Genomic DNA, 12,940 nt, shown 5'->3' with positions numbered 1-12,940 from the left:
CGTGCGCAGGATCGGATCGTGGTGTCAAGCGTGCAATTGAGCGAAGCGGCAACGGCGCGTGCACGTGCAGCGGACGACCTAGCATACAGCGGCGGCGGATCGTGGTTGTTTTCGATCGAATCGAGGACGAGCCAGGCCAGACGCGAGCGCCTGAGAGGCCGGAGTAGCGTGGCAGGCCACGTGGAAGCTAGGCAGGGCACTGGCCCAGGTAGGGTGTGGCCCAAGTTGGGCTGGCCAGCTTAAGGCGCACAGCGCGCAGGAGCCGTGCAGCAGTATGGTTCTGCGAGGCTGGACTAATTTGGTGCGTATGAAGTCATGGCTGCTACAGAAGGTTGCAGAGGTGTGAAGGCACGGGATTTGTTTGTTAAATAAAAGGAAACGGCACAAGGACAGAGTCTGGTGGTGATTTGTTTGCTATCAAGAAAGAAAGAAAAAGATCCAGAAGCTACGTATGTGTGGTGAATTAAGAGTTTGTTGATCTCTTTTTTGGTTCACACGGGAAGGCTACGGGGGAGTTTGCTTTGGTTTTCTTTGTCGGTGCACGTTTTGTGTATGGATAGCAAAGGTCACGGTGACGGCTTGAGTCTGGAGCGTGTCGTGCAGTTGGACAAGTTTGGCTGGGTTGGACTGAATAGTCTGACAGGATCGACGCAAATCGGTTGGTACAGAAGACAGTGGTGGGATCGGCGGCGACGACATAGGGGCGTGATGCCGATGGTGACCGACTTTTAGGGCGTGGAAACACGTGGCGCAGGCCTGAGGCTTGTGCGGCTTCGACAAGACTATGGTGTGGGATTGATTCAAGATGGTGTATACACGGAGCTTGAAGTCGATGAGGCGCGTTGGTGGACTGATCATCTACCATGGAGTTATGTTGAAGGTGGAGCTGGATTGAGAGGCTACGGCGTAAGTCGACAGGGAATCGAAGTCTATTCAGCAAGGGGAAAAAAGTGAGTGACATGCAGTTCGGACTGGGGCCCAGAGGTCTGACAGAAGCGTGAAACTCGTTATCGGTCGGTGATGATCGGTGGTACTCTGCAGTGGGGGTTGAGTGGTGTGGTTTCGCGACCCTTGAGACTCGAGCGGGACAGCGGAGGCTCGACGCAGTAATAGCGGCGAGGCGTGCGGCACGCACGGGACATGGAGACGGGTCAGGGCTCTGGTGGTCATACATGTGGTGAGAGAACTGCGAATTTGACTCGGGATGACTACAAGCAACGGTGAAATTCCTTCAAGTTCAGACAGACGGTCAAGAAAGGAGCGGTGATATTGAGTTCAGGTAACTCTTATGTGTGACACCCAATATGTGAGTTGTTCAATTTCACGTAGGTTAGTGATTAGTGTGTGATGACGTTGGACTGATACTCTGGAAGTTGGGAGCGCAAACTAGAATAATGTGGAACTTAATTTCGTTCGAGTGTTGACTCTGGTCAAGAAAAGAAGGGACTACAAGTTGTAGGTGGAGTCATATGAAGTCTTTGGAGTAGCAGGGATAAACTCAAGTCCAATGTACATGAAAGTTTGACGCATGAACGAATTCAAGATGGTGAAGAATATTTGTCAAGGTGGAGTTTGTTAGAGTTGTGTCGAATATAGTATACAAGGTAGGTTACAGTTGGACTTGTAGTAGTATTGTGTTTAGATAGGATATGAAGTCATGTCTTAATAGGACACTTGTATCCTAGGCCTCTCATATATAGCGAGGCTAGACACACGATATAACCTATGCCAACATAATAGCACAGACACGCAAGAAGGAGCCGGCGGCGTGTGCTGGCGCCCGGATGGCCGGTGCGCAGTATTGTGACGGTGTCATGGGGAGGAGTGCCCATAGTCAAGCCCCGGTGATGTAGCCATATTGATGAACCTCGTTAACAAATCTCGGTGTCGTGCCTTGTGTGGTTGCTTCATCCTTGGTGTCGTGCCTCGTGTGGTTGCTTCATCCTCGGACGATCGACGATATGCCTCGGATTTATTCTAACATTTTGAAACTTTAAAACATTGTTTTCACGTGGTTTTTATCGATCGCCATCGGTTTTTATGTGATATTCGATCGCCATCGGTTTTTATGTGATATTCTCTCACGAAAAAGTAAAGAATATGCAAAATGCATACATACTGTACGAAAATTCATACAGTTCACCCACTGGTGACCTCTGCATGATACAGTGTACTACCGGCTTGTGGCTGTATTACTCTAACGCTGCCACGGCAGGAGCCGCCCCGCCGCCGGTCAGATGCATGCTCCTGCGCGCCGCAGCCGCCGCACAACCAGGCCGCGCAGGTGCAGCAACAGATGGCCGGCGCCGTCCCGAGCGCTACCACGCAAACCAGCGCGAGCACAAGCGCCACTGCCAGCGCCCAACTCGGGCAACGACGGCCGCCGCAGCTGGCTCCCCTGGTTGCTGTCGGTCTCCCCAACTCAAGAAGAGGACCATCGGCACGCCCGGCTGCATCAACGCCGCGTCCCTGCCACCGCAGTGTCGCGCGCTGGTCGTCGCCCGTATCAGCTACACCGCGCTCCGTCGATGGTCCGCCGGTGCGCTCGCCGTTGCCGGATCCTCCGCGGCTAGTGCGGTGTCCGGTGACGAGGATCTGAAGGAGCCCCTCCTTGTCCCTCGCCTTGGCCGCCAGCCTGAGCTCCCGCAGCGCGGCCGAGAGCCTGGACCTCTTGCTCCTCTTCTTCTTCATGGCGTCGCTCCGGCACAAGGACGGCTTCGGGGAGCTGTCGACTCGCCGGAGAGCTCTGCCGCCGCAGCTGCCACCGATCATAGCAGACCCGTGGAGCAGATGCATGGATGGATCGCAACCACCTCGCGCTAGCTAGCTTGCTTGCGTCCCGTGCAACTCCGATCGATCGACGCGGCTGTTTGAGTGTCAAACTGGCTCCTCTGGTCGCCGATGCTAGCTGGACGGTCGAGCTCGTCTCTGCTAAGCTGCAGCTATATGCATCTTGTTATTTATACCCGGTTGCAAAGTAGGGCTTAGATGCTTAGATCCAGTGGGGGACAGGAGTGGGATGAGTCACAAGAGAACGCGTGAGAGAGCAGAGTACGGCGCATCGTGCATGGCCGTGCGCAGCTTAACGTTTCCGTGTGGCGCTGGCGCGAAGCTTCCGGGCGTAGAACTGTGGTGTTAACAGGTGTGGACGGACAAGATGCACGTGGCGGATCAGGTGTGACTCCCTGTGGGTTGTCTCGGGAGTTGCAGCTATCACTGCACCGTACGTGACCGTGCATTATACAGCTCCTGACTTGTTCCGGATTATCAGTCCCATCGTATTTCCCGTTAAAATTTAACTATATATTTTGTATGAGATTATGATTGCACGATGTATTGCTCTCATGCATAGGCACGTATATATGATGTATAAAGATGGGTCAGAGACCTCAACTATACAAGAAATTAAGAGGCGGACCCAAAGAAGTAGGGACGTGTAAAACACGAATATGACCAAGGGCCACCTGCTCCCGAACAAAATGAATATCCAACTCAATATGCTTGGTCCGTCGATGATGCACCGGGTTAGCGGAGAGGTAGACCGCCGAGACATTGTCGCGGTAGACCACCGTGGCACGGTCAATAGGGCAAGAGAGCTCCTGAAGCAGCTGGCGAAGCCACGAACACTCGGCGACGGCATTGGCCACTGCACGATACTCGGTCTCAGCACTGGAACGAGAGACCGTAGGCTGCCGCTTGGACGAACACAAGATAAGGGAGGGTCCAAGGTAGACACAATAGCCCGAGGTGGAGCGACGAGTGTCAGGGCAGCCCGTCCAGTCTGCATCGGAGTAGGCGGTGAGGGCGGTGTCGGCGGAGGCGTGAAGCGTGACGCCAAGATCCATAGTGCCACAGACGTAGCGGAGAATCCGCTTGACGGCTGCCCAGTGAACGTCTCGGGGGGCATGCATATGAAGACACACCTGTTGCACGATATACTGGATCTCCAGTCGAGTCGGAGTGAGGTACTGAAGAGCACCAACGATAGACCGATAGAAAGCAACATCTGAAGCAGGAGAACCATCTGTGGCAGAAAGTTTGGCTTTCGTATCAACAGGCGTGGCGGCGGGCTTGAAGTTAAGCATGCCGGCGCACTCTAGGATCTCATGAGCGTACTTACGATGATGAAGGAAGAAGCCATCCGGACGGCGCACCACCTCGACATCGAGGAAGTAGTGCAAAGGACCCAAGTCCTTGATGGCGAACTCCACGCGAAGACGAGCCGTGAGCTGACTGAGGAGACCAGCCGTACAAGCCGTCAGAATGATGTCGTCGACATAGAGTAGCAAGTAGGCCGTTTCGGCGCCCTGGTGATAGACGAAGAGCGAGACGTCCGAGCGGGTAGAGCGGAACCCAAGCTGGTGGAGAAACGCCGCGATGTGCTGGTACCAAGCGCGCAGAGCCTGCTTAAGTCTGTATAAGGACCGCGAGAGCAGGCACACGTGGTTGGGAAGCGCCGGGTCAACAAACCCGGTGGGCTGCTGGCAGAAGACCTGCTCCTCTAGGTGACCATGGAGGAAGGCGTTGGAGACGTCCATCTGGTGCACCGGCCAAGCACGGGAGACCGCAAGGTGAAGAACCTATTGGGGAACGTAGCAGAAAACAAAAATTTTCCTACGGTTTCACCAAGATCCATCTAGGAGTTAATCTAGCAACGAGTGATTAGATGCATCTACGTACCTTGTAGATCGCGAGCAGAAGCGTTCAAAGAACGGGGATGAGGTAGTCGATTACGACGTGATCCAAATCACTGGAGATCCTAGCACCGAACGGATGGCACCTCCGCGTTCAACACACGTACGGTCAGCGTAACGTCTCCTTCTTCTTGATCCAGCAAGAGGGAAGGAGAGGTTGACGAAGATGGCTCCAGCAGCAGCACGACGGCGTCGTGATGGTGAAGCAGCAGTACTCCGTCAGGGCTTCGCCAAGCACTATAGAGGAGGAGGAGGTGTTGGAGAGGGAGAAGGAGGCAACCAAAGGCATAGGTAAGAAGTCCTCCATCTCCCCCACTATATATAGGAGGGCCAAGGGGGGGCGCCGGCCCTAGGAGATCCAATCTCCTAGGGGGGCGGCGGCCAAGGGAGGTTTCCCTCCCCCCAAGGCACCTAGGAGGTGCCTTCCCCTCCTAAGACTCTTCCCCTTTGAAACCCTAGGCGCATGGGTCTCTTGGGGCTGGTGCCCTTGGCCCATGTAGGCCAAGGCGCACCCCCTACAGCCCATGTGGCCCCCCGGGACAGGTGGCCCACCCGGTGGACCCCCGGGACCCTTCTGGTGGTCCCAGTACAATACCGATAACCCCGAAACTTGTTCCGATGGCCGAAATAGCACTTCCTATATATAATTATTTACCTCCGGACCATTCCGGAACTCCTCGTGACGTCCGGGATCTCATCCGGGACTCCGAACAACATTCGGGTTACTGCATATACATATCCCTACAACCCTAGCGTCACCAAACCTTAAGTGTGTAGACCCTACGGGTTCGGGAGACATGCAGACATGACCGAGACGACTCTCCGGTCAATAACCAACAGCGGGATCTGGATACCCATGTTGGCTCCCACATGCTCCACGATGATCTCATCGGATGAACCATGATGTCGAGGATTCAAGCAACCCCGTATGCAATTCCCTTTGTCAATCGATATGTTACTTGCCCGAGATTCGATCGTCGGTATCCCAATACCTCGTTCAATCTCGTTACTGGCAAGTCACTTTACTCGTACCATAATGCATGATCCCGTGACCAGACACTTGGTCACTTTGAGCTCATAATGATGATGCATTACTGAGTGGGCCCAGTGATACCTCTCCGTCATACGGAGTGACAAATCCCAGTCTTGATCCGTGTCAACCTAACAGACACTTTCGGAGATACCCGTAGTCTACCTTTATAGTCACCCAGTTACGTTGTGACGTTTGGTATACCCAAAGCACTCCTACGGTATCCGGGAGTTACACGATCTCATGGTCTAAGGAAAAGATACTTTGACATTGGAAAAACCTAACAAACAAACTATACGATCTTATGCTATGTTTAGGATTGGGTCTTGTCCATCACATCATTATCCTAATGATGTGATCTCGTTATCAATGACATCCAATGTCCATAGTCAGGAAACCATGACCATCTGTTGATCAACGAGCTAGTCAACTAGAGGCTTACTAGGGACATGTTGGTGTCTATTATTCACACATGTATTACGATTTCCGGATAACACAATTATAGCATGAATAAAGACAATTATCATGAAGAAGGAAATATAATAATAATGCTTTTATTATTGCCTCTAGGGCATATTTCCAAAAGTCTCCCACTTGCACTAGAGTCAATAATCTAGTTACATTGTGATGAATCGAACACCCATGGAATTCTGGTGTTAATCATGTTTTGCCCTAGGGAGAGGTTTAGTCAACGGATCTGCTACATTCAGGTCCGTATGTACTTTACAAATTTCTATGTCTCCATCTTGAACATTTTTACGAATGGAGTTGAAGCGACGCTTGATGTGCCTGGTCTTCTTCTGAAACCTGGGCTCCTTGGCAAGTGCAATAGCTCCAGTGTTGTCACAGAAGAGTTTGATTGGCCCCGACGCATTGGGTATGACTCCTAGGTCGGTGATGAACTCCTTCACCCATATTGCTTCATGTGCTGCCTCCGAGGCTGCCATGTACTCCGCTTCACATGTAGATCCCGCCACGATGCTCTGCTTGCAACTGCACCAGCTTACTGCCCCACCATTCAAAATATACACGTATCCGTTCTGTGACTTAGAGTCATCCAGATCTGTGTCGAAGCTAGCATCGACGTAACCCTTTACGACGAGCTCTTTGTCACCTCCATAAACGAGAAACATTTCCTTAGTCCTTTTCAGGTACTTCAGGATATTCTTGACCGCTGTCCAGTGTTCCTTGCCGGGATTCCTTTGGTACCTTCCTACCAAACTTACGGCAAGGTTTACATCAGGTCTGGTACACAGCATGGCATACATAATAGAACCTATGGCTGAGGCATAGGGGGTGACGCTCATCTCTTCTATATCTTCTGCCGTGGTCGGACATTGAGCTGAGCTCAATTTCACACCTTGCAACACAGGCAAGAACCCCTTCTTAGACTGATCCATATTGAACTTCTTCAATATCTTATCAAGGTATGTGCTTTGTGAAAGACCTATGAGGCGTCTTGATCTATATCTATAGATCTTGATGCCTAATATATAAGCAGCTTCTCCAAGGTCCTTCATTGAAAAACTCTTATTCAAATAGGCCTTGATGCTGTCCAAGAGTTCTATATCATTTCCCATCAAAAGTATGGCATCTACATATAGTATGAGAAATGCTACAGAGCTCCCACTCACTTTCTTGTAAACGCAGGCTCCTCCATAAGTCTGCGTAAACCCAAACGCTTTGATCATCTCATCAAAGCGAATGTTCCAACTCCGAGATGCTTGCACCAGCCCATAAATCAAGCGTTGGAGCTTGCACACCTTGTTAGCATTCTTAGGATCGACAAAACCTTCCGGCTGCATCATATACAATTCTTCCTTAAGGAAACCATTGAGGAATGCCGTTTTGACGTCCATTTGCCATATCTCATAATCGTAGAATGCGGCAATTGCTAACATGATTCGGACGGACTTCAGCTTCGCTACTGGTGAGAAAGTCTCATCGTAGTCAACCCCTTGAACTTGTTGATAACCCTTAGCGACAAGCCGAGCTTTATAGATGGTCACATTACCATCCGCGTCTGTCTTCTTCTTAAAGATCCATTTATTTTCTATGGCTCTCCGTTCAACGGGCAAGTCAGTCGAAGTCCATACTTCGTTTTCATGCATGGATCCTATCTCGGATTTCATGGCTTCTAGCCATTTGTCGGAATCCGGGCCTGCCATCGCTTCTTCATAGTTCGAAGGTTCACCGTTGTCTAACAACATGATTTCCAAGACAGGGTTGCCGTACCACTCTGGTGCGGAACGTGTCCTTGTGGACCTTCGAATTTCAGTAGGAGCTTGATCAGAAGTATCTTGATCATCATCATTAATTTCCTCTCTAGTCGGTGCAGGCGCCTCAGGAACATTTTCTTGAGTTGCGCCATTTTCCGGTTCAAGAGGTAATACTTCATCAAGTTCTACTTTCCTCCCACTTACTTCTTTCGAGAGAAACTCTTTCTCTAGAAAGAATCCATTCTTAGCAACAAAGATCTTGCCTTCGGATCTGAGGTAGAAGGTATACCCAACAGTTTCTTTAGGGTATCCTATGAAGACGCATTTTTCCGACTTGGGTTCGAGCTTTTCAGGTTGAAGTTTCTTGACATAAGCATCGCATCCCCAAACGTTCAGAAACGACAGCTTAGGTTTCTTCCCAAACCATAATTCAAACGGTATCGTCTCAACGGATTTCGACGGAGCCCTATTTAAACTGAATGCGGCAGTCTCTAAAGCATAGCCCCAAAAAGATAGCGGTAAATCGGTAAGAGACATCATAGATCGTACCATATCTAATAGAGTGCGATTATGACATTCGGACACACCATTACGCTGAGGTGTTCCAGGCGGCGTGAGTTGTGAAACTATTCCACATTTTCTTAAGTGTGTGCCAAATTCGTGACTCAAGTATTCTCCTCCACGATCTGATCGTAGAAACTTGATTTTCCTGTCACGTTGATTCTCAACTTCACTCTGAAATTCCTTGAACTTTTCAAAGGTTTCAGACTTGTGTTTCATTAAGTAGACATACCCATATCTACTCAAGTCATCAGTGAGGGTGAGAACATAACGATAGCCACCGCGAGCCTCAGCACTCATTGGACCGCACACATCAGTATGTATGATTTCCAATAAGTTGGTTGCTCGCTCCATTGTTCCTGAGAACGGAGTCTTGATCATCTTACCCATGAGGCATGGTTCGCACGAGTCAAATGATTCGTAATCAAGAGACTCTAAAAGTCCATCTGCATGGAGCTTCTTCATGCGTTTGACACCTATGTGACCAAGGCGGCAGTGCCACAAGTATGTGGGACTATCATTATCAACTTTACATCTTTTGGTACTCACACTATGAATATGTGTAGCATTACGCTCGAGATTCATTAAGAATAAACCATTCACCATAGGAGCATGACCATAAAACATATCTCTCATATAAATAGAACAACCATTATTCTCGGATTTAAATGAGTAGCCATCTCGAATTAAACGAGATCCCGATACAATGTTCATGCTCAAAGCTGGCACTAAATAACAATTATTAAGGTTTAAAACTAATCCCGAAGGTAAATATAGAGGTAGCGTGCCGACGGCGATCACATTGACCTTGGAACCATTCCCGACGCGCATCGTCACCTCGTCCTTTGCCAGTCTCCGCTTATTCCGCAGCCCCTGCTTTGAGTTACAAATGTGAGCAACTGCACCGGTATCAAATACCCAGGAGCTACTACGGGTACTAGTAAGGTACACATCAATTACATGTATATCATATATACCTTTTGTTTTGCCGGCCTTCTTGTCCGCTAAGTATTTGGGGTAGTTTCGCTTCCAGTGACCACTTCCCTTGCAATAAAAGCACTCAGTCTCGGGCTTGGGTCCATTCTTTGGCTTCTTCCCGGCAGCTTGCTTGCCGGGCGCGGCAACTCCCTTGCCGTCCTTCTTGAAGTTCTTTTTACCTTTGCCCTTCTTGAACTTAGTGGTTTTATTGACCATCAACACTTGATGTTCCTTCTTGACTTCTACCTCTGCTGATTTCAGCATAGCGAATACTTCAGGAATGGTCTTTTCCATCCCCTGCATATTGAAGTTCATCACAAAGCTCTTGTAGCTCGGTGGAAGCGATTGGAGGATTCTGTCAATGACCGCATCATCCGGGAGATTAACTCCCAGCTGAGTCAAGCGGTTATGTAACCCAGACATAGTGAGTATGTGCTCACTGAGAGAACTATTTTCCTCCATCTTACAGCTGAAGAATTTGTCGGAGACTTCATATCTCTCGACCCGGGCATGAGCTTGGAAAACCATTTTCAGCTCTTCGAACATCTCATATGCTCCATGTCTCTCAAAACGCTTTTGGAGCCCCGGCTCTAGGCTGTAAAGCATGCTGCACTGAACGAGGGAGTAGTCATTGGTACGTGCCTGCCAAGCGTTCATAACGTCTTGTTCTGCAGGGAGAACAGGTGCGTCACCCAGCGGTGCTTGTAGGACATAATCTTTCTTGGCAGCTATGAGGATGATCCTCAGGTTCCGGACCCAGTCTGTATAGTTGCTGCCATCGTCTTTCAGCTTGGTTTTCTCTAGGAACGCGTTGAAGTTGAGGACTACGTTGGCCATTTGATCTACAAGACATATTGTAAAGATTTTAGACTAAGTTCATGATAATTAAGTTCATCTAATCAAATTATTCAATGAACTCCCACTTAGATAGACATCCCTCTTCTAGTCATCTAAGTATAACATGATCCGAGTCAACTAGGCTGTGTCCGATCATCACGTGAGACGGACTAGTCAACGTCGGTGAACATCTTCATGTTGATCGTATCTTCTATACGACTCATGCTCGACCTTTCGGTCTTCTGTGTTCCGAGGCCATGTCTATACACATGCTAGGCTCGTCAAGTCAACCTAAGTGTTTGCATGTGTAAATCTATCTTACACCCGTTGTATGTGAACGTTTTGAATCAAACACCCGATCATCACGTGGTGCATTGAAACAATGAACTGTCGCGACGGTGCACAGTTAGGGGGAACACTTTCTTGAAATTATTATGAGGGACCATCTTATTTACTACCGTCGTTCTAAGTAAACAAGATGCAAAACATGATAAACATCAAATGCAATCAAATAATAATAGTGACATGATATGGCCAATATCACATAGCTCCTTTGATCTCCATCTTGGGGCTCCATGATCATCTTGTCACCGGCTTGACACCATGATCTCCATCATCATGATCCCCATCATCGTGTCTCCATGAAGTTGCTCGCCAACTATTACTTCTACTACTATGGCTAACGCGTTTAGCAATAAAGTAAAGTAATCTACATGGCATTTCTCAATGACACGCAGGTCATACAAAAATAAAGACAACTCCTATGGCTCCTGCCGGTTGTCATACTCATCGACGTGCAAGTCGTGATTCCTATTACAATAGCATGAAAATCTCATACATCACATATAGATCATTCATCATTCATCACAACTTTGGCCATATCATATCACAAACCACTTGCTGCAAAAACAAGTTAGACGTCCTCTAATTGTTGTTGCAAGTTTTACGTGGCTGAATTAGGGTTCTAGCAAGAACGTCTTCTTACCTACGTTAAAGCCACAACGTGATTTGTCAACTTATATTTACCCTTCATAAGGACCCTTTTCATCGAATCCGCTCCAACTAAAGTAGGAGAGACAGACACCCGCCAGCCACCTTATGCAACTAGTGCATGTTAGTCGGTGGAACCGGTCTCACGTAAGCGTACGTGTAAGGTTGGTCCGGGCCGCTTCATCCCACAATACCGTTGAAGCAAGATAAGACTAGTAGCGGCAAGGAAGTTGACAACATCTACGCCCACAACAAATTGTGTTCTACTCGCGCAAGAAGAACTACGCATAGACCTAGCTCATGATGCCACTGTTGGGGAACGTAGCAGAAAACAAAAATTTTCCTACAGTTTCACCAAGATACATCTAGGAGTTCATCTAGCAACGAGTGATTAGATGCATCTACGTACCTTGTAGATCGCGAGCAGAAGCGTTCAAAGAACGGGGATGAGGTAGTCGAACACGATGTGATCCAAATCACCGGAGATCCTAGCACCGAACGGATGGCACCTCCGCGTTCAACACACGTACGGTCAGCGTAACGTCTCCTTCTTCTTGATCCAGCAAGAGGGAAGGAGAGGTTGACGAAGATGGCTCCAGCAGCAGCACGACGGCGTCGTGATGGTGAAGCTGCAGTACTCCGTCAGGGCTTCGCCAAGCACTATAGAGGAGGAGGAGGTGTTGGAGAGGGAGAAGGAGGCAACCAAAGGCATAGGTAAGAAGTCCTCCATCTCCCCCACTATATATAGGAGGGCCAGGGGGGGGCGCCGGCCCTAGGAGATCCAATCTCCTAGGGGGGCGGCGGCCAAGGGAGGTTTCCCTCCCCCCCAAGGCACCTAGGAGGTGCCTTCCCCTCCTAGGACTCTTCCCCTTTGAAACCCTAGGCGCATGGGCCTCTTGGGGCTGGTGCCCTTGGCCCATGTAGGCCAAGGCGCACCCCCTACAGCCCATGTGGCCCCCCGGGACAGGTGGCCCCACCCGGTGGACCCCCGGGACCCTTCCAGTGGTCCTGGTACAATACCGATAACCCCGAAACTTGTCCCGATGGCCGAAATAGCACTTCCTATATATAGTTCTTTACCTCCGGACCATTCCGGAACTCCTCGTGACGTCCGGGATCTCATCCGGGACTCCGAACAACATTTGGGTTACTGCATATACATATCCCTACAACCCTAGCGTCACCGAACCTTAAGTGTGTAGACCCTACGGGTTCGGGAGACATGCAGACATGACCAAGACGACTCTCCGGTCAATAACCAACAGCGGGATCTGGATACCCATGTTGGCTCCCACATGCTCCATGATGATCTCATCGGATGAACCATGATGTCGAGGATTCAAGCAACCCCGTATGCAATTCCCTTTGTCAATCGATATGTTACTTGCCCGAGATTCGATCGTCGGTATCCCAATACCTCGTTCAATCTCGTTACTGGCAAGTCACTTTACTCGTACCGTAATGCATGATCCCGTGACCAGACACTTGGTCACTTTGAGCTCATAATGATGATGCATTATCGAGTGGGCCCAGTGATACCTCTCCGTCATACGGAGTGACAAATCCCAGTCTTGATCCGTGTCAACCCAACAGACACTTTCGGAGATACCCGTAGTCTACCTTTATAGTCA

General features: G+C 49.5%; 1 protein-coding gene across 1 annotated transcript; it reads right to left on the bottom strand.

Moving 5' to 3' along the window:
* Positions 1–2,092: 2,092 nt before the first annotated feature.
* On the bottom strand, positions 2,093–3,052 carry LOC125555791. Its single transcript, XM_048718636.1, has one exon. The coding sequence runs from the start codon at positions 2,794–2,796 to the stop codon at positions 2,140–2,142; it is 657 nt and encodes a 218-aa protein (XP_048574593.1). The 5' UTR covers positions 2,797–3,052; the 3' UTR covers positions 2,093–2,139.
* Between the last annotated feature and the right edge of the window lie 9,888 nt (positions 3,053–12,940).

This window comes from Triticum urartu, chromosome 5 (assembly GCF_003073215.2).
Source record: "Triticum urartu cultivar G1812 chromosome 5, Tu2.1, whole genome shotgun sequence".
Lineage (NCBI taxonomy): Eukaryota > Viridiplantae > Streptophyta > Magnoliopsida > Poales > Poaceae > Triticum > Triticum urartu.
This window is presented reverse-complemented; position numbering and strand designations above follow the sequence as displayed.